The following is a 21427-nucleotide window of genomic DNA, read 5'->3' as shown; positions in this document are numbered from 1 at the left end:
CAAGTCCTAGCCGGCCGTTCCCATGGAAACCGCCCTTTACACCCCTGTTTGGGAGGCGCAGAGCACCGTGCCCGTCGAACTAGGAGAACTCAGGAGCCCATTGGTTCAAACGCTTCCCCTGGCAGAGACCTCGCCCAGCCGTTCCTGCGCCCAGACCCCGGCCGCGTGGGATAACCCCAGCCAGTGTCCTGGGGCGGGTCTAGGCACAAGGAGAAATCAGCGCCGCAGGTATCTCAGCCAGCGTCCCGGGGATTGTCCGGGGATAGCTGGTATCGGGAGCCGTGCGGAGAATCCCTAGGACTTGCCCCCGGGGGGAATTGATGGCGATCGCTGTTCTCTTTGGAAGCGCACTGATTATTCCAGACCAGAGTGTCCGGATGGGGAGCGATTCCACAGGAGCTGTTCCCGTCAATTTCCCCATGGACTTAAGCCCCTAGAGACACCCAATCTCAGAGCTCCCTGCAACTCGGAGCGAGTTTGGAAGCCGCGGGACACCCGTGTGCCCGAGGGAAGGGAGAGCTCTGGCCGCACCACCGAGAACCCAGCGCATGGCGCCCCTTCTCCAGCAGACAGAGCGTCGGAGCTGGGGAAAGCACTTTGGAGCTGCGGCTGTGCTGTGGCTGGATGTGTGTACAGCGCCTGGCACCATGGGGCCCCGGCTGCGGCACTACCCACTATAAACATCCCAATCGAACCAGGACAGGATGGATAAGGACGCTGGAAGCTCCGTTCCCATCCCGCATGGACTCTTGGAAACCGCCGGGGGCAGAACCCGATTGTACGTCGTTTCCGGAATAAAGCAGGTTCTGGAAACGCGGAGTCGCCTCGGTGCTTTCAGGAGAACCCGCGAGTGTCGCAGGGTCGAGGGGCGGAGGAGGCAGCACTTGGCAGGATGCAGCCGGTCGGTTCTTACAGGGTTCAGTCTGCCCCGGGAGCAGCTCAGCCTCTGAAGAGGCAAAACCGTGGCACCGGCCAGGCTGAGACACAAGTAACGCTGGCACTTGCACAGTACAGACGGGATCAGAGCTGGGGCCCATCTAGCCTGGTATCCCGGCTCCAACAGGCCAGAGCCAGATGCTGCAGAGGATGGAGGAAGAGCCCTGCAGTGGCAGCCGGGGGATAATCTGCCCTCACTTCCTGGTCTCTAACACTCAGCTGGGCTGAAGCCCCACAGCAGGAGGTTTTCTTTCTCTTCCCAAACGTTTGTGCCCTTTAACTACGATCACTCTGGCTGTTCTCATCATCCGTAGGAATGTCCAGTCGCTCCTTGAATCTTGCTACATTCTTGGCCTCAGTGACTCCTGTGGTGGGGAGTTCCACAGGTTAATCGCACATTGCGTGAAACAACATTCCTTGGCTCAGTTTCGAATTTCCCCTCTTCTAACTTCCCTGATTGGCCCTTGCTCTTGTGTTATGAGGTGGGGAGAACAGAAGCTCCCCATCTCCCTTCTCTATCCCCGTCAGTCATTTATAGACTCTTAACATGTCCCCTTTTACGTTCACTCTAAGGTGACAGTCCCAGTCTTTTCAATCTCTCTCCGTTGAGGGTTTTTCCAGGCCCCTGATCATTCTCACTGCCTGTCTCTGAACCCCTCTGGTTCTGCACTGTCCTATGTGCAAGGGGGTGCCCAGGGCAGCTCATGGGTTGCAGAGGAGGTCACCCCATTGGCTGATATCCAGGCATTAGACTAGCCCTCATGTTATTTTTTATCCCCTTCCTCCAAAGCAACTCCCCATTTGTCCCTGCCAGGGGCGGACGGCTCATTCAGGCATTGCCGTCTGCACTGATATTGCGGCACTGGGCATCGCCAGATCTGCTTGGTAGCTTTAGCAAGCAGCCGGCGCGCGTGTCCTGGCAGGGCTGCTTTTCCCTTCCCAGCTGGAGCAGCTCATTCCAGACAATAGCCAACTTGCTCCCGTTCGCTGACCCAGTAACTGAACTCCTGGCTCTAACCAGCCCCGTCTCCCCAGAGCACGGTGCATTTCGGACGCCTGGATTATCCCCCAGCAGTGTCACCCCAGTGCCCAAGGTACAGCTCCTAGATCAGCCTGACCTAGCGCTTTCTCTCTCCTTGCAGACATTGACGAGTGCCAGCGAAACGCCAGAATCTGTGAGCCCCACGGGAACTGCATCAACATGCCAGGGAGTTACATGTGTAAATGCAGTTGGGGATTGGACTAGATGACCTCCTGAGGTCCCTTCCAACCCTGATATTGTATGATTCTATGATTTGGGAAGAGTCAAAAGCATACGTCTAAGATCTGTACAGGTACAACGGGAGCTGGAAACAGTCATGGCAAAGGCATGATGTTTCTGGCTTGTCTGCAGCGTTGCTAACATTGGCTAAAATCAAAATTAGGGCCCGGCCCATGTGGTGGAGGAAAACTGCCAAACGTTACACTGGGGTGACAGACAGCTCCCAAACCAGAGTCAAACAAAACAAAGCTAAAATGGATTTTTTAAAAAAATCTCGTGATTTTTAAACCAATCTCGTGACTTTTTTGCAGCCTGGTGAACGGTTTGGGGCTTTTATTGATTGCTTGGCGTTGGTGATGCTGTTAATGCACGGCCACTGAGCTTACCCAGGATCTCTGAAACTAACCCACATGCCTGGATGGTGAAACTAACCAGGTTTCCCTGCATTCTCGCTCTTTCTCTGCGCCACACCCGGACAAAGTGTCTGTTCTGACTCTCAGCCTGTCTTACACATTGGAAACTGAGCCCGGGGACTGAAGGTCGCCATGTCTCGTGCCATGCTGCTTAATTCCACCGAGGCACCAGTGTAGGGCTTTGGGGATGTCATTAGAAGCTGCAACATCCCCCCAAACCTGCAGCTGCAATCAGAGCCCAAGATTCTCTTTCGTAGCAGAGCTTTGAGGTGGGGGAAGGTCAGGTCTTTGCAAAGCAAACTGGGCTGAGACGGAGCCGAGGACTCTGTGTTGGACAACCTTTAATACAGCTTGGGCTCAACAAGCCCATTACTTTCTGGAACCCCATTAACCGAACCCTCAACAGCTGCTAAGGCAGGAGACAGAGCTGGCATCACAAAGGAACCAGCTTGGGTCATTAGCAGGAATCAAACCCAGGGCTTGTCTACTGAAAGCACACAGCTCAGCTGCTGGAGCTAAGGGAGTAACTCCATTAGCTAGTTACTGTAGTAGGCTGTTATCTACTTATGGGAACCAGCCACTAGACCAGGACAAACTTGCTCTCTCCTTGTTCCGTGGCTCAGCGGCGAAGGGGATTTTAGCCACAAGGATTTCTGTGAGAAGGAGAAGCGTTATGAATAAATATCGGGGAGAGCTTAGCTTTCTTCTGTGGCCCTGCCCCTACGTCCTCACCACCCATCTGTCCCCAGATGTCTGATAGGCCACTGCTGATCTGAACGCCAGGGGGAGGCAGCAGAACAGCTCTGCATGCTGATCCAAGCCTCCTCGTTCACCAGCCGACCCTTCGACTGTTTGGGTGGATAAACGTCTGTGATTTTATTGGCAAACTGTTTGCTCTGAAAACTTGTCACTGATGTACAGTTGGTTGCCTGAGTCCCGTGGTCTTTTTCTGCTTCCTGATTGGACAGCTGAAATGTTGGGTTAATAAGCAGGCGAATGTCAAATTCCAGCACTTCTTCCTAGCTGGGATTTCCGGGAGAATCGGTCATGGCCATTTCCGCAGCGGCTGAACCGCTTCCCCCAACCCGCGGGAATGACGGACGATGCGCCCGTCCCCCAGGCGTCGCCACCAACTCAGTGCTTCTGTATGTGAAATGGTCACAAAGCGGGGGCCAGAGCCCCTGTGGTGTAAATTGGTGCAGCACCACTGACTTCAAGGGGTTTTCGTCCCAGCTCTGCTTCTCCATCTCTCATTTCCCCAGACAAGACTGCAGGCTCCTCAGGGGCTGGCTGGCCGGAATGAGTGCGTCTCTGCACGTACAGGCTGGGTCCCTAGTTAGAAAACCCCACTCCCTGCACGGGGTGAGTGACCCCACTGCGCCATGGAGCCCCGACATCCCCCGTGTATCCCCCCTTGCCCGGCAGCTGGCGCTACCCGTGTTGGCAGCCTGGCGGGTGCACGGCCCTCCAGCGTTTGGCTAGATCACGGCAGGGCTCTCTGACGGGCGGGGCCCATCTGTCAGATCAGACTCTCCACAGTGGTGAAAGGCCCCAGGAGCCAGCGAGGGCAGTGAAGTCCCCTGCGTTTGGGGTCGGATTGGTGAACCGCTGGGTGGCGACTTCGGCTGGGGCTATGCTGGGGGTCAGGCTGGGCGGGTCTCTTCCGGCTTCGGCTTCTACAGGTAGGATTGACAGCGAGTGTCGAGCTGGCGTCATCCGTCCAAGGGCTCGGTGGATTCGCCCCGTGGGGCCCTGGGCAGGGGGGTCACAGGAGGATCTGGGCATGGACGTTGTTGGTCCGCTGCTCACTGCGCAACGTTAGGAATAGGGGGATCCCCTGGAACTAGCTGGCTTCCAAACAACACGTTTACCAGCCGTGCGAGGCCTGGCTGCATGTCGGGGTCTGTGGGCTTCTGCCATCGACCTCCGTGAGCGCCACCAGAAAGCAAAAAAACTAGGTTAAAGGGACATCACCCAATTCCCCTGCAGTCCCCTGGGCACAGCCCACCCACCCTTCTCCTAGTGCTCCATGGGAGGGGCGGTGCTGGGTCTATACCGAACGGGGAGGGAACCCATCTGGCTGGGGTCTGTAATGCTGAGCATCGTGCCCCCTTCTGGTGACTAGCTACAGTTCAGCGCTTCTCTTCCATTCATTAAGGATCTGGAGGATATCATGGACTGCACCCTCAGCAAGTTTGCGGATGCCACTAAACTGGGAGGAGTGGTAGATACGCTGGAGGGTAGGGATAGGATACAGAGAGACCTAGACAAATTAAAGGATTGGGCCAAAAGAAATCTGATGAGGTTCAACAAGGACAAGTGCAGAGTTCTGCACTTAGGACGGAAGAATCCCATGCACTGCTACAGACTAGGGACCGAGTGACTAGGCAGCAGTTCTGCAGAAAAGGACCTAGGGGTTACAGTGGACGAGAAGCTGGATATGAGTCAACAGTGTGCTCTTGTTACCAAGAAGGCTAACGGCATTTGGGGCTGTATAAGTAGGAGCATTGCCAGCAGATCGAGGGACGTGATCTTTCCCCTCTATTTGGCATTGGTGAGACCTCATCTGGAGCACTGTGTCCAGTTTTGGGCCCCACACTACAAGAAGGATGTGGAAAAATTGGAATGAGTCCAGCGGAAGGCAACGAAAATGATGAGATGGCTGGAGCACATGACTTACGAGGAGAGGCTGAGGGAACTGGGATTATTTAGTCTGCAAAAGAGAAGAATGAGGGGAGATTTGATAGCTGCTTTCAAGGATGGATCTAGACTGTTCTCAGTGGTACCAGATGACAGAACAAGGAGTAATGGTCTCCAAGTTGCAGTGGGGGAGGTTTAGGTTGGATATTAGGAAAAACTTTTCCACTAGGAGGGTGGTGAAGCAGTGGAATCACGGCCGGCTCTAGGCACCAGCAAAGCAAGCAGGTGCTTGGGGCGGCACATTTGCAGGTGGGGCAGGGATCCAGCATGGGAGCTGAGAACCAGCAGGGGCCCTGGGAGCTGTAGTTCCTTGGTTAGCTTCCTGCCTATAGAGCCAGCCCTGGAGTAGGGAAAGAACTACATTTCCCAGCATTCCCTTGGCCGCTATCAAGAAGAAAGGGAGGGGGAAGGAGTGAGGTAGCTGAGACCTCATGCTGCAGCTTGCTGTGAATGGAGAGCTCACTGCTAGAACGGGGGTGGCACTGTGAACAGTAGGGATGACATATTTTAACATTCAAAAAAGAGGACACTCCACGGGGGGTAGCCCCGCCCCACCCCCCATCCACTCCCTCCACTCCCTCCTTCTGCATTGGGAGGGAAATCCCGGACCTTTTGAGAGTTTTACAAATTCCTCCCGGACGGCTATTTAAAACCCCAAAAAGCCGGACATGTCTGTGAAAATACGGACATAGGGTAGGTAACCCTAGAACGGGGAACAAGTATGCCCAAGGAGTAGAAGGCTTTGGCCCAGCTATCCCCTTCAGAAGACATCCCCAGCCTGGATTAGGGATACTGGTGTGACCTCACCTTGCAGCCCCCAAAGAAAGAATTGGGTGGACTAAATGGACAGTGCCCCTCTCTATCTGAAGCCTAGCAAGGGAGGTACGTGGATCCCACTAGAATTTAAAATGAAAAGTAAGGGAGGGGAGGCTCTGCTAGAGGACCTGGGCAGCTTTAGATACAGTACCAGGCACGTAGGAGGATTTCCACTTCTGAGCCATGGAAGCAGAAATTGACTTTTCCTTTCCAGATTTAGCTAATATTCAGAAAGGGAATCTAGCACCTGCCTTCCAGATTTGAACACCCTCAAAATTCAGCCGTGCTCAAGCTCAATCTGGGCAGCTGTCACTTCATTTCTCCCAAATCAAATATACTGATCCCCTGTAACTTGCTGTAGAAATGCTTCCCAGTGGTTATTAGGACTGGACTTGCTATTTTCAACAGCCATTGCCTTTTTTTTTTTTTTTTAGTTTTATTTGTTTAAAAGGAAGACAGTGATATTGCATTGGCAAATTCCCCATAGAAAGAAAGAGTGGAACAAAAGAATAATAAAGGCACCTCAACTTTTCCTCATTTATGTAGGACAGTCTCATAATATGCATCCAGATATCCTCCAATCACACCAGCTGAAAATTGTTCCACTTTACGGTAGTTCTGTAACCATATGGGAACCAATCCTGTCTGTGTTCTGTGCACATCCAAAATTCCTGCTGAATGACCTGCCCTGGGAGCGAGTGACCAGTGACCCAGGGCTGGGGCGGCAGGAGGGTTCAGTTGGGGGGGGAGAGCCCAGGGCTGGGGTGGCAGAGGGCTGCGGGGGGCCCAGAGCTGGGGAAGCAGGAGGGTGCGGGGGGGAGCCCAGGGCTGGGGTGGGGTGGGGGGCAGCCAAAATTTTTTTTGCTTGGAGCAGCAAAAAACCTAGAGCTGGCCCTGACTGGAATGGGTTATCTAGGGAGGTGGTGGAATCTCCTTCCTTAGAGGTTTTTAAGGCCCGGCTTGACAAAGTCTTGGCTGGGATGATTTAGTTGGGGATTGGTCCTGCTTTGAGCAGGGGGTTGGACTAGATGACCTCCTGAGTTTCCTTCCAACCCTGATATTCTATGATTGCAGCTCCCAGAGTCACGGCTGCCCCGTGTCTCAGCCGTCCAGCCAGGTCACGCTGTGATCCCCGTTCTGGGGGAGCCTTTCAAATTCAGACCCCTCTCTCCTAAGGCTAGCAAAACCCTTCCTCTGGGGCTCCTAGCCCCACTCAGGGCTTCCTAGCCCCCCTTGCCTCAGGCCCCCACCACTGGGCCCAGCCCTCGGGCTGTAGAGAAGCCCCACCTGTCCCCTCCCAGGCGAGCTTCCTTCTAGCTAGCGCCCTGCACGCAGCCTAAGTCACTTCCCCTTTGCAGCTTAACTGGCTGATCGCCCCCCCCCTTAACCCCGCTGTGTCAGGGCTGGTGCAGGGAGGGGATCGCAGGGCCCTGGTCTGGAAAAGGTTGGGCCCCCCGATCTGGGGGGTGGGGGAGGGGTTGCTCCGCAGGGATTGGGGCCCTGCAAATAGCAGGGAAGAAAGGAGAATAGAATGAGGGGGGGTTTGATGGAGCAGAGAGACTGACCGACAGACCACGCCCCCTGCAATCGGTGGGGGGGCCTCCATGGTCATTCGCCCCCCGTGTGTGTGTGTAACCCCGCCTCCGCTTTCCCCTCTCAGACATTGACGAGTGTAACAAGACCCGAGATATCTGCGGCCCCAACGCCACGTGCACCAACACCAATGGGGGCTACTGGTGTAAGTGCCGGGCCGGCTACATCCCCTCCAACGGGAGCACGACCCTGTGCGAAGGTGGGTCCTGCTGCTGGGGGCATGGAGGGGGCAGCTGGGGCGGGGACTGGGCAGAGCCTGGGATTACACAGGCAGAGATCTTGCCTGAGGCGGCAGCGAGCTGGGAACTGGTCTGGGACAGTGCGCCAGCCCCTCTGCCCCCCATGGACAGGGTCCCTCTGGGTCTCAGCCCTTGCCCGGAGCGGCTCAGCCTCCAGGCCCTCACCTCCCCCCAGCCCATCCTGTCTGTCCACTGGGGTGTTTCCGGTTGTATCAGAGCCACAGTCACCAGCGTGCCCAGGTCTGGCTCTGGGAGCGGAGCAGGGCCAAGCTGGGGAGGGGGTGAGCAGGGCAGCCAGGGACCGGGCGTCACCCCCACCCCCCAGCAGTGCCTGTATTCCTGCTGCACGGCTGGATTCTCTGCCCTGGGAAGATGGCAGCAGGGGGCGCAGTCTGTGCCTAGTGGCCACTGTGGTGCCAGCCCGGGGCTCCCTGCTGGATTCACCCCCCAACCCCCACCACACACCAGAACCACGCACAGCTGGGGGGAGAGGGTTGAGCTGCGATAAGGCTGGGATGATTCCACAGCCCCCGCCCCACCACACTGCGGCTCAGTCCCCCTAGGACGGGGAGGGGGGACGGTTCCTTTCACAGAGACCAGCTTGTGGGCAGAGGATGGGGAGAAGGGGCTGCGCACATGTGTGTGTGGGGGGTCACTGCTCCCCCTGCTGGGAGAGGATCTATTACACCCATATCACTGACATGGGCTGGGTGTGTCCCTGCTGGGGGGAGTGAGGGGGGGCTGCTGCCGCCCCCTGCTGGAGGGAATGAGTCCTGCTCTCTGTGCCTGGCTCTGGTGCATGCACCTACCCAGCCAGATCCCGCATTTCCCCCGCCCCATCTCTCACTCCTCCTCCCTTTCCATCCCCAGAGCTCACCTGCCCCCCCCTGCTGGATGATGACAACTCTGCCGGAGCCAAGGTGAGTGGGGCAGAGACCCGGGGGGGGGGGGAGGGGATAGACCCCGATTCCCCTTTAGTGCCACGTTGCTTTTCACTGACCTCGTCCAACGAGGATTCTGGGGCCAAACTCGCCCCTGGGCAAAGAGCCAGTGGCCAGTCCCTGGAGCCCCTGCAGTCCAGCCACGGCCTAGGCCTTTGCCCCCGGGGTGATTCTCACCCTCCAGGATCAGCAGCATCAGGCTGTTGCAACTCGCTTCAGCTTGCAACCGCCGTCCCCCCCTCCCATCCCTTGCAAACGCCGTGCACCCCCTAGGGGCCAGACGGGGCATTGCCCGCGCTCCCTCTGGTGCCTGGCTTCTGAGCCGAGGGAGCCTCTCGGGACGGGGGGAGGTGGGCTGCGATTCTGTGATCTCTTTTCCTGAGCCAGGCCTGGGGCTTGTTTTGCAGAACCTCCAGGGCAGCTTCCAGGCACAGGTGGGACGTCTCTGCAAGGCGGCGCTGGAGGAGCTGAAGCAGATGAACTCTCAGAACGCTGAGGAGAAGCTGCAGGTGCCAAGACAAAATTCGGGGCCTTGCTGGGTGTGTTCCCGTTAGGGGGAGGAATCGCTGCTCCTACTCGGATCTAGTCTCAGGGCGATCTATAGGGATGCAGTGCCTGGAACAGGAGATAAATAAACAGCAGCACTGCCCAGAAATTCCCACGCCTGCCTCTCCAGGGGGCTCTGTGCCCAAGAAGCTGCTCTCCTAGGCTCCTAGGCTAGACAGGACCATTGTGATCATCTAGTCTGACCTCCCAGGCAGCGATGTCAATTGCAGGAGAACTTGTCTTTCCTTTCAGGGGGATTGTGGGGAGGCAGTGGAGAACTAGCAATCTGGGAATGGGGTGAGCGGCTGGGGCTCAGGCACTGTGACACCAACACCCCCCCCCGTTTGCTTGGCCAGGGCTTCTTGGACATTCTGGAGAAGCAGATAAATCTGGTCGGGCAGCAGAGCGAGAGCGTGGAGTGGAGACACCGGAACGCAACGGAGCTCATGGCCACAGTGGAGAAGCTGCTGAGAACGCTGACCATGACCCTGCCTGACAGCCTGATCAGCATCGCATCCCCCAACGGCACAGGTCAGCACCTGGCTACGTGACCCCAGTTGGGCTTTCATCATCCTAAGCCTACGCTCCCGCCCCACTCCCCACATTGCCCCCTGCTGGGAGACGGGAGCTCCCCCCCACAGCCGGTGCTCCTGTCCTGTTCCCCACAGCGCCCCCTGCTGGGAGAGGCCGTGACTGGAGTAGCTGGGAGCTCCCCCCACAGCCAGGAAAGCACCTTGCCTAGCTACAGGCTTCCTCTCCATGTTCTCTGTTGTGAGCCCTGGCCGGCATTGTGGTTGCAGAGCTGGGGCTGGCGGTCAGGAAGGCTGGGAGCCAGAGCCAGGAGACCGTGACGCTGCAGCAGAGCAAGACGCAGATGGAATTAAACTGGACTGGAGCCCCAGGGCAGAAAGAAGGTATGTGGTCATCCCCTGTGCTGGGGTGGGTATAGCGATGGGCACAGCCAGGGCATTGGGAGCAGCAGCACAGCACCCCCTAGCGCCAGACTGGGGTGTGTAGGGGGACTGGGCATGGCCAGGGCATTGGGGGTAGCACCCCCAGCAGCACAGCGCTCCCTGGCACCAGTCTGCCCCAGGGCCCCTCCTGCCCCCCATTTCATCCGTCTCCTCTGTCTCTCGCAGGCTTCACGCTGGCCGGGCTGCTGACATGCCAGAGGATGAGCCCCATTCTGGACGGTGCTGGGCGGGTGGAGGCGCCCGAGTGGGACAGGATCGGCCAGAAGGGGAAGTGGGCGCAGAAGCTGGGGCGGCCCAGCTACCGTGTGCTGTCTCCAGTGGCGTCGGCCTTCATCAGTGACCCGAACCCCCAGGCACTCGGCCTCTCCGTCAGCATCCGCTTCAGCCACCCGGTGCCGGTGAGCCCCTGGGCTGGGCATGGGGGGAGGAGAGCCTGGGGCGCTGGGGGGCAGAGCTGGGCCCATCTCTAGTAACACCCCCCACCCTGGGCAGCAGGTGAATCCGCCTCCCACACAGGGACAAACTGATGCTCTGTGCCCCCAGCCAAGCCCAGCCTCTTGTACCCCCCGACCTGCCCTCTCGGGGCCTGGGGAGTCCTGCCCCCCCATGCAGCCCCAGCCAGACCCCCACCCCCCTCCTGCCCCCCATGCACCAAGCGTCTCTCCCCAGGAGTCCAAGACTGACCTGCGCCTCCTCTGCGCCTACTGGGAGCCTGACAGCAGGGGCTGGGCCACCGACGGCTGCACCCTGCAGAAGTTGAACGCCACCATCACCCGCTGCCAGTGCAACCACCTGACCAGCTTCGCCGTGCTCATGGCCTTCTACGAGCTGGAGGTAGGCGCGGCCCTCGCTGGGTCCTCGGGGCTGGGCTGGTTCTGCTCTTCCCCTCAATCCTCCCCAGCGGAGCAGGAGTCACTCCAGATTCTCCTCTGAGTAAACCCATTCCCCTCCAGCGGGTGGGGCCCTGGATCTGATCGGGGGCACAAGCAGCACCTCCCCCAAGGGAACAGGGAGACTCCCCAGGTAGCAGCAACCAACGTGCCTTCCCGCCTGGCTGGTTGGTGGAGACCCTAGACCCTAGGGGGGACAGGCTGGGCAGCATCGAATCCATCTGGGCGGCTGGACTCAGCCAGACACTGGTTCCCGCAGGCTGCCCGGTGTCGCCACTAGGGGGCTCCCAGCCGTGGCGCAGAGCGAGGCCGACAGGCTAGTCTGGCTGTACCCTAAAGCCCGGCCTGGCTGCTGCCCTGCCTTGCAGGGGGGGGACCCTGACTAACCCCCTCACCCCACCCCCCCGGCACAGGACTCGACCCTGGACGTCATCACCAAGGTGGGGCTGGTGATCTCGCTGCTGTGCCTGCTGCTGTCCATCGTCACCTTCCTCTTCTGCCGCGCCCTCAAGGGCCCCCGCACCACCATCCACCTGCACCTCTGCCTGGCGCTCTTCATCGCCTACACTGTCTTCTTCATCGGCACCTCCAGCACCGGCAACAGGGTACCCGGCCCCCCCGCCAGCCTCGGGCCCCGCTCCCCCCAGCAACCCACCAGCCAGCCTCGGGCCCCGCTCCCCGCAGCGCCCCCTGCTAGGAGCTTCCCCCCCACGCCAGCCTCGGGCCCAGCTCCCCCCAGCCAGCCTCAGGCCCCGCTCCCCACAGCACCCCCCCAGTCAACCGTGGGCCCTGCTCCCCACAGCGCTCCCCCAGCCAGCCTTGGGTCCCACTCCCCACAGGGCCCCCCGCTGGCAGCTCCAGCCAGCCAACCTCAGGCCCTGCTCCCTGCAGCGGCCCCTGCTGGCACAGGCTGGGGCAGGAGAAGCCAGGAGCTACCCCACAGCCAGCAGTCTTGCCTTGCTCCCCACAGTGCCCCCAGTGTCTGGGCCTGAAGTAGCTGAGAGCTTCCTCCACAGCCAGTGCTCCTGCCCCGCTCCCCACTGCGCCCCCTGCTGCCAGGGGCTGGGGCTGGAGGAGCCGGGAGCCCGGCCCTGACGTCCCACGTCCCGTTGGCTGCAGGTGGTGTGCGGCGTGGTGGCCGGGCTCCTGCACTATTTCTTCCTGGCCGCCTTCTGCTGGATGTGCCTGGAGGGCGCCGAGCTCTACCTGCTGGTGGTTCAGGTCTTCACCCCCCACGGCCTCAGGCGCCGCTACATGTTCCTGCTGGGCTACGGCGTGCCGGCCCTCATCGTGGGCGTCTCGGTCGCCACCTACAGCGAGGGCTACAGCACGGCGCGCCAGTGAGTCACCGGCCCGGGGGGGGCAGGCCCAGTGCTCTCGGCCAGGGGCTAGAGGGGAACATGGCACCATGCCCAGGCAGCACACGGGGATAGGAGCGGCTCAGCCGGGCGTGCCGCTGCCATCTGGGCCCACCAGGGGAGGGAAGGGGTGGGCCCCCATGGGTAAGGTTACCATATTTTAATTTTAAAAAATGAAGACACTCCACGGGGCCTCGGCCCCGCCCCAACTCCGCCCCTTCCCCGCCCTCGCCCCTTCCCCAAAGTCCCCGCCCCAACTCTGCCCCCTCCCCTGAACGCTCCGCCCCCCTGCTCCTCCCCCTCCCCTGCTTCCCGCGAATCAAATGTTCGCGGGAAGCCTGAAACAGGGAGGTAGCAGGTAAGCTGGGGCTGGGGCGGGGTGGGGCGCGGCCCAGTCCGGCCCCCCCGGCCGAGCGGCTCCCTCTGGCGGCCGGCCGGCCCAGGCCAAGAGGCTCTGGCCCCGGTGTCTCCTGCCCAGCTCGGCTCGGGCCCTGGGGCGCCGGCCCTGGTTCTGGCTGAGCGGCTCCGGCCCGCCCTGGCCCCGGCGGCTCCAGCGGCCCCGGCCCCCGGCCGAACACCGCCGGCCCCAGCACCGCCGGCCCCAGTGGCTCCGGCCGGGACCCAAGCCCCACGACCCCTCCCTCCCTATTTTCCCGGACATGTCCGGGAAAATCCGGACATATGGTAACCCTACCCATGGGGTGGGTGAGGCCAGTGTGAGGGAGGGGGGCACCCTCCTGCCGCTTGGGTGAGGGGCAGCTTCTGTTCAGGGCCCCAACCCTGGGACACTTGTACAACACAAGGAAGCTCCCGGGCAACAAGTGGGGGCGCGGGGGCTGTCTAGTCTCCATCCCCCACTCTGCCAGTAGAGGGGGCAGACCCCACCCTGCAGTGCCCCCTGCTGGCAGGTGAGTGACTGACCCGTGTCTGTCCCTCCCCCACAGCTGCTGGCTCTCGCTGGAGAAGCAATTCATTTGGAGCTTCCTGGCGCCCGTCTGCATCATCATCGCGGTAAATCCCCTCCCCCAGCCCAGCCCCATGCCAGCACCTGGCCCCCTGGCTGGCACCTGAGGCAGGGCCTGGCTGGCAGCTGTCCTCACTTCTTTCCCCAGCCATCCAGCCCCAGCTCCAGGGCAGCTGGGCCCCTCGCTGCCCCCCCCCCCGCCCCAAAGTCTCTAGCCTCCAGGGGCCGAGCTGGGTCGCTATGGGGAGTGGGGCGCCCCTGGCACAGGCGAGGGGCTGCCCCATGGGCTTCACAGCTGGCAGATCCCATAGACCCCACCCCTGGGATACAGTTGCCCCCCTCCCAACCCGCCTCTCCCCTGCCCCCGGCAGGTCAACGCCGTGATCTTCGTGGTCACCGTCTGGAAGCTGTCGCTGAAATTCGCTGACATCAACCCCAACATGAGCCAGCTGAAGAAGCTCAGGTAGTGGGCAAGGCCCCTGGGGCAGCAGAGACCCTGGCACTGCCCTGCTGCCCCCTGTCGGGGGAGGGAGAGCTGGGGGGGCATATGAGTAATGAGATGTCATCCCCCCATGTGTGGGGGGAGAGGGCAACCGGGGGGAGGGGGCCACAGGTGAGTGACATTTTCCCCCACCCCCTACTGGCTGGGGGGCAGAGTCTGGGCAGGTGGGGCTGTGTGCAGGAGATGTCAGTCACATGTGGGGGCGGGCGGCTTCAGACTCAAGGGGCGGGGCCCTAGGAGAGAAGGGGAGGTGGGGCAAGCCCTCAAGGGGTGGGGCCCTGAGGAGGGAGGGGAGTTGGGCTGTGACTGAGGGGTGGGACCCCAGGGAGACAGGAGCTGAGACTGAGGGGCAGGGCCCCAAAGGGAGAGGGGCCGAGGCTGAGGGGCAGGGCCCCAAGCGGGGAGGGGAGGTGGTCCGTGGCTGAGGGGCGGGGCCATGTGACTGGTTCCCCCTCCCCCGCAGGGTGCTCACCATCACGGCCATCGCCCAGCTCTGCGTCCTGGGCACCACCTGGATCTTCGGCCTGTTCCAGTTCAACCAGCGCAGCCTGGTCGTCTCCTACATCTTCACCATCCTCAACAGCCTGCAGGGGCTCTTCATCTTCCTGCTGCACTGTCTGCTCCAGAAACAGGCCAGTCCCGCCATAGCCGGCACTCAACCCCCCTCCGGGCACCCCCACAGCCAGCGCTCATCCCCTGCCCCACAGCACCTCACCCCCAGGCTCCTTCCACAGACGGCGCTCATCCCCTGCCCCACAGCCCCCCCACTGGTGGCTCCCCCCGTCATGGAGTGTGGGGGAGTCAGGGCCCCGCCCCCCCCACTTCCTGCGATTCACCGGGACTCTCAGCCAGCCAGTAAAACAGAAGGTTGATTAGATGACAGGAACACAGTCCAAAACAGAGCTTGTAGGTAGAGAGAACAGGACCCCTCAGTCAGGTCCATCTTGGGGGGCAGGGAGCTTAGACCCCAGCCCCGGGGCTCCCACCGTTTCCCCAGCCAGCTCCAAACTGAAACTCCCCAGCCCCTCCTCTCCCTTTGTCTCTTTCCCAGGCCAGGAGGTCACCTGATCGCTTTGTTCTCCAACACCTTCAGTTGGCACCTTTGCAGGGGAGGGGCTCAGGCCATCAGTTGCCAGGAGACGGGGTGTCGGCCATTCTCTGTGCAGACACCATCACACTGGCCCTCTCGGGCTCTGCAACAATTGCACCCCCTTATCCCACCACCTAGATACTTGAGAAATGCATAGGGGAAACTGAGGCACCCACAAAGTATTCAGAGAAAACATTAAGAACATTCCCACTTCGTCACAGCCCCCACCAGCCAGCGCTCCCGCCCCACAGCGCCCCCCAATGGGAGCTCCCCCCAGTGCCCTCTGCTGGGAGGGGCTGGGGCTGGCGTAGCTGAGAGCTCCGCCCTGCCCGGCCAGTTCTGGGCCCTTGTCTCCCTACAGCTGAGGCCCCACCCCCGCGACCCCCCTGCGCCGTGGGGTGACCAGCCCTCTCCTCTCTCCTGCCAGGTGAGGGACGAGTACCGCAGGTGGCTGAGCTGCGGCGGCCTCAAGAGACCGGCCAAGTACTCCGACTTCTCCACCTCGACCACCACGCGGGTAAGGGGGGGCCAGGCCGGGCCGGGCTCCACAACAGCGCAGGAGCCTTCTGCCCTGCAACCCTTCCCCGCCCCCTCCCCCCACTCCCCTCCTGCTCCAGCCCCCACAGCCAAACCCCACCCAGCAAGTGCTCACTGCCTCCTGCCCGTGTTTGGGGGGGGGGGGGGGGGGTTAGAAGAGAAATGAGGCAGAGCTGGGCTGAAAAGGAGTTAGAAACCAGAGAGAGGGGCTGGGAGCCCTGGGGTCTGTCCCCAGCTCTGGGAGGGGAGGGGGGGATCTAGGAGCCAGGACCCCTGGGGTCTGTCCTCAGCTCTGGGAGGGGCTGAGAGCCAGGACCCCATTTGTCATTCTGACTCACCATGAGGCAGCCTGGGGGGAGGGGACAGTGGGGGGGTCGAGTCCTGCTCTAACTCCCCCCCCCCCCCTTTCCCAGCAGGGGCTCCAGCCGTCGCAGGATTCGGGGTTGTAGCTCTCTTGCGCTCAGCCCATTTCCGGACACCGCAGCTTTGCACATGAGAAAACCCGGCCCCCGGCCCCCGGCCTGGCCCTGCCCGTGAGCAGAGACCCACCACGCACCCGGACTCGCCGCATGCAGATGCTTCAACGGTTGCCCCGTGGAACCTACCAGGCAGCGGGGGGCACCGTTACGCTGCCCAGCTGCCCCCACCCGCTGGGCACTCACCAGCCCCAGGCCTGCGCGCTGCCAGCATCGCCAGCAATAGCAACGCCAACAGGGCAGCCGTTCAGCTCCGACGCGATGTCCTCTGGCCACAGGGGGCGCCTTTCCCTTTGGTACGACCGGGTCCCCGGCCCCGCCTGCGGTACGACGCTGGGCCGGGCTGAGCGCGGGCAGTGGAGATCAATCCAGCCAGCAGTGATGACCCCACTCCCCAGAGGACCCCGCCCCTCCCCCCTGGGACTGCAGCATCAGCCACCGCCCTTGGCTTCGATGCCGGTACGACATGGCCGGAGCTGAAGGAGGCAAGCGGCCCCAGCCTGCGGCGGCCCCCAGGGTTCGGCTGTCTGTGTCTCACTGGGGACACTGGTTTTTTTTAAATGATCTTTTTAAAGTTATTAAAATATTAAGTTTTGTGCCAAAAACAGCTGCTTCGAGGAGCCACGTGTATGGTGGCTGGAGAGAACCCAGGAGTCCTGACTCCCAGCCCCCGCTGCTCTAACCCTCTTAGGGTGACCAGATGAGGGAAAGAAAGAAAGAGGGACACAAGGGGGGGTGCAAAAAAAAAAAAAGTCGAGTCCCGCAGGCGGAGCAAAAAACAAAACCCAGCACTGCCGGCAGATATCGGGCCGCGGGACAAACCCCGAAATATCGGGACGGTCCCGATTTTATCGGGACGTCTGGTCACCCTAAACCCTCTAGATGACACGTTCTAAGGGCAGCTGGTCCCACGGTGATCCTCTGAGTCCAACCAGCTGCAGAACAGGCCCCCGCCCTCCCTGGATTCACTCCTGCTCCATTGAGAGCAGAACATCCTGGCTCCATTGGGAAAGGGCCAGTGCTGAGAATCCACCACGCCCCCGGGGAAGCTGTCCCGAGGTTCATTTACCCTCCCTGCCGATTTCCAGTGTGACAGTCTCGCTTCCAGCCCTTTGGGTGCGAGACTGAAGAGCCCATGATCACAGTCCCTATAGACTGACCGAGTGACCCTTCCCTGTCTCTGCTAATCCAACTGAGCTCCTGGAGTCTGTCACTACAGGGCAGGTTTGCAAATCCTCACGGGCCTTCTGGCCTCTCTCCAATTCATCAGCATCTGTCTGGAAGTGGGGACACCAGAGCTGGACACTAGTTAAGCGGCACTCAGACCAGTGCCAGATACAGAGTAAAATAACCTCCCTCCTCCTACCTGAGCGTCCCCTCTTCACGCATCCACTGAAAGTTATTTCATTAAATAACAACAGACAAACCCCCAAACCACAATCTCATCTTTTTTTTCACTAAAATCTCCCGATTTGGGGGCTGATCTCCTGATTTTGGGGTTTGTCTCACTTGATCTCCTGGCGCTGTTCATGATCAGCTCCCACCAAGAGCAGAGAGAGCCTGGCCCACCTGGCCTCTAGGGGGAGCTGTTTGCTTGGTGACATATAATATCTGATTAGTATTAAGTCTTGGTGATTATTTCCCATTAGCCCTGGCTGTTGCAGGCCCCACGGAGGCGTGAACCCCATGGTTCAGGCTGATGTTGTCATGCTCTCTCTCACTTGCTCCCTCTGTCTCGTTCTCTCGCTCTGGGTGCAACTTCCTCAGCCGGTGCCAGCCTTATAAATGCTGCTATTTCCAGCCTGCCCCGCTTGTGCCCCGCCTCCCCCCACCGCGGCACCCATTGGCTCTATAAGAAAGAGGAACTGGCCTGGGCCACTGCAAGGGTACGTGGGTTTGAGGGAACAGGTTGTACTTCTAGGTTAAGTACAACTGTATAAACACACGATGCCACAAATGCAATTGTGTGACGACAACCGTGCAAGCATGCTGTAGCTACAGCTGTGCAAACACAATCTGCTGCAAGTACAACTGAACAACAGTCAAGGTCTAGTGCAACCACCACGTAACTACAACCTTGCAGGCACAATCGGCTGCAAGTGCAACTAAAACCAGGGAAGTACACTACAGCACAACTACAACTGGGTAACGACGGCCATGCAAGCACACAATGTAGCAAATACAATGGTGCAGCTGTACAAACACTACACTACAGGTGCAACAGCTCTACTACAACTGTACAAAAGCACAATGTTGCAAGTGCAATGGTACAGTGGTGCAGCTAAACCCGTACAAGCACGCAATGCTCCCAGTGTAACTGCAACTACCACTGTGCACAATGATGCTGCAAGGAAAATTGCGCACCTGTGCAAGCACACTATACTATAAGTGCAACCATGCAAGCACCATACTTTGCAAATGCAAGCACCTTTATGCTGAAAGTGGAATTGTACAACAACCTGGCAAGCTCACAAGTATAATGACAGCCGTGCAAGCACACCACACTGAAAGTGCAAGTGTGCAAACACAATATGCTACCAGTGCAACCACACTAGGCTCCAAGGGCACTGTGCAACTATAGATGTGCAAGCACAATACACTGCAACTGCCTTAAGCCCATTGCTTTGCAGTAGACGCGTTCGTGTCCAGTCCTTGTGCCCTGGCTGTGACTCTCTCAGCTGACCTACTAACAACATGCAGGCTGGTGTCCACGCAGCAGCCTTTTCCACCTGCCTTGTCCTTGCTGCCGGAGTTTGTCCCAGTGCATTCTGGGAAACTGGGCTGCGATTGAGAATTACTTGCTAGCTCAGGTCCAGTCCCCGTGCTCCAATGTGGATTTAAGTATTTCTACAGAGGAGAACGGCTTCAAGAGGAGAGGGTGAGAACACCCCAGCTCTGAATATCCCATAAGGTGCTTGCTTGTGTTGCCGGCACAGAGGGCCCAAGGACAGCAACAGTGTGGTTTGTTGCCCAGTGTGCTTCGCGCCAATAAACACACCAGGGTGGAGAAGCAAACAAAGTTTATTTGAGATCTCAAAGTGGTGCAAGGAGACAGGCAAGTCTCAGATCAAGCACACCAGCAAAAACAGTTTTCCTCTCTTTATACATTTTACAACTAAGCCCCCCCCTTCCCCTCTCTACTGAAGGCATGTTTATACATTTAAGCAATTAAATAATTCTGGGGCTATAAGTCTAGCTTGTTAGTAACACTCCTCTAAACTGTTATCTGGTCCTGTTTACCCTTGGTTTATTACCTCTTCTCCAGCCAGAAACATGCAAGCCTCATCATTATCGCTTGGTACCTGGTATTGGGGGGGGGGGGGGGGGGGTTTGTAACTGATAATTGACTGTTTACACATTCCATGCATTTAGCTTTTGAGGTCAATTAGAGTTAAACATTGAAGAACTTTGGTTCATCCAGGCCTAGTGACATCAACACTTGGGATCCCTGTGCTGCATCAGGCAGAGTGGAGATTAGAACCTGGGTCTCCCACATCCTGGAAGAGGCTGACCACTGGGATAAGTGGGGCACCCCCCATGATGCTTTGTGCAGGACCCAGTTTGGGCTGGAAACTGACTGGGAGGCAGATGGCAAATGAACAGAGCCCAGTGGTTCTGATTTTAGAAGATCGCCTGGTTTGCAAGCTGCGCTGGTGATTCTCTGAGGGGCTGAGCTGTGACAACCACATGCAGCACTGAGGACACACAAACCTCCACCTTCCTTTCATCTACAGCCGATGGGCGGCTGGATTTCTGGGTGTGGGTTTGTACAGCACCTAGCACCGTTCGTACATTCTAAAGCCAGACGGGACAGTGTGACCCTCCCATCCGACCGCCTGCATAACGCAGGCCCCAGGACTTCCCCGGCTTCATTCCTGTGGGAACTGGAGCAGATCTGCTAGAAAAACATCCAGCCTGGATCTAAATATAGCCAGTGAGGGAGAATCCACCATGGCCCTTGGTAAGTTGTTCCAAGGCTTCGTTCCCCACTGTTAAAAATGTGCCCCTTATTTCCAGTCTGTCATTTGCACCAGAAACGTAGAAGATGCTGGACAAAATTAGACCCTGCTCCGGGCGGGTAGATAGATCCAATTTGTGGCTCTGATTTCCCAAGACTGCGTCCCCCCGGCCCGTTTGTGGGATGCCCTGTTTCCCCCGCCCCCCAACTCCTGGGCAGGAGCTGCCCATGCGGCACAGACACGGGCTGAGCACGGGTGCGAGAGGAAGGAGCCGGCCCACGCTCCAGCACAATAGTGGCGTCGCCCAGAGCCAGCGCCAGGGTGTCCGAGTGCTGCACTGCGGCCGGCCCAGGGTAACCACTTCCCCCAGAACGACAGCAGGAGCCCACGAGTGAGGAGGGCCCTGGTTTGTCGGCGCTTTCACTTTTCCTGCCCATTGTTCAGCTCGGGAGTCATCACAAACGCTTCCTTATGGCAATGCAGTTGATATCCCACCAGAGCCAGGGCTCATGTCCAGCTGCATCCCCAGCCTGCCCCCAATGCCCTGGCTGTGCCCCGTCCCCATACACACCCCAGTCTGGCACCAGGGGGCGCTGTGCTGCTGGGAGTGCTGCCCCCAGTGTCCTGTCTGTGCCCTGTCCCCATACACACCCCAGTCTGGCACCAGGAGGCACTGTGATGCTGGGGGTGCTGCCCCCACTGCCCTGGCTGTGCCCTGTCCCCATACACACCCCAGCCTGGCACCAGGGGGCACTGTGCTGCTGGGGGTGCTGCACCCAGTGTCCTGTCTGTGCCCTGTCCCCATTCACACCCCAGTCTGGCACCAGGGGGCGCTGTGATGCTGGGGGTGCTGCCCCCAATGCCCTGGCTGTGCCCTGTCCCCATACACACCCCAGCCTGGCACCAGGGGGCGCTGTGCTGCTGGGGGTGCTGCCCCCAATGCCCTGGCTGTGCCCTTTCCCCATAGACACCCCAGCCTGGCACCAGGAGCGCTGTGATGCTGGGGGTGCTGCCCCCACTGCCCTGGTCACGTCCCCTCTCCTCTGTAGTCACTGGGGGCCCATCTCAGGATTGGGCCCGTCGGCCTAGCCGCAGCGTTTGGTGCTCGTCTCTCATTGCTGTCGGTCTCTCTCGCTCCAGCGAAGCATGAACCCCTTGGGCCGGGGCTGGTTTGTGGTTTATTGCCTGGTTCCGGAGCAGCAGGGTCAGCGCCAGTTCCCACCCCCACCCCC

At 59.6% G+C, this 21427-nt stretch overlaps 1 protein-coding gene across 1 annotated transcript in view; it reads left to right on the top strand.

The window, feature by feature from the left end:
• LOC135891961 (adhesion G protein-coupled receptor E5-like) overlaps positions 1-21427 on the top strand; it is a 61177-nt gene that overhangs the window by 28683 nt on the left and 11067 nt on the right. The window contains exons 7-21 of the mRNA XM_065419644.1: positions 4736-4850; positions 7787-7918; positions 8829-8878; positions 9307-9408; positions 9802-9976; positions 10246-10359; positions 10585-10817; positions 11089-11253; positions 11723-11914; positions 12429-12649; positions 13612-13678; positions 14003-14094; positions 14597-14765; positions 15651-15740; positions 16225-16561. Coding sequence (XP_065275716.1) covers positions 4736-4850; positions 7787-7918; positions 8829-8878; positions 9307-9408; positions 9802-9976; positions 10246-10359; positions 10585-10817; positions 11089-11253; positions 11723-11914; positions 12429-12649; positions 13612-13678; positions 14003-14094; positions 14597-14765; positions 15651-15740; positions 16225-16561 — 2254 coding nt within the window. The remainder of the gene's footprint in view (positions 1-4735; positions 4851-7786; positions 7919-8828; positions 8879-9306; positions 9409-9801; positions 9977-10245; positions 10360-10584; positions 10818-11088; positions 11254-11722; positions 11915-12428; positions 12650-13611; positions 13679-14002; positions 14095-14596; positions 14766-15650; positions 15741-16224; positions 16562-21427) is intronic.

Source organism: Emys orbicularis, chromosome 19, assembly GCF_028017835.1.
Source record: "Emys orbicularis isolate rEmyOrb1 chromosome 19, rEmyOrb1.hap1, whole genome shotgun sequence".
Taxonomy (NCBI): domain Eukaryota; kingdom Metazoa; phylum Chordata; order Testudines; family Emydidae; genus Emys; species Emys orbicularis.
This window is presented reverse-complemented; position numbering and strand designations above follow the sequence as displayed.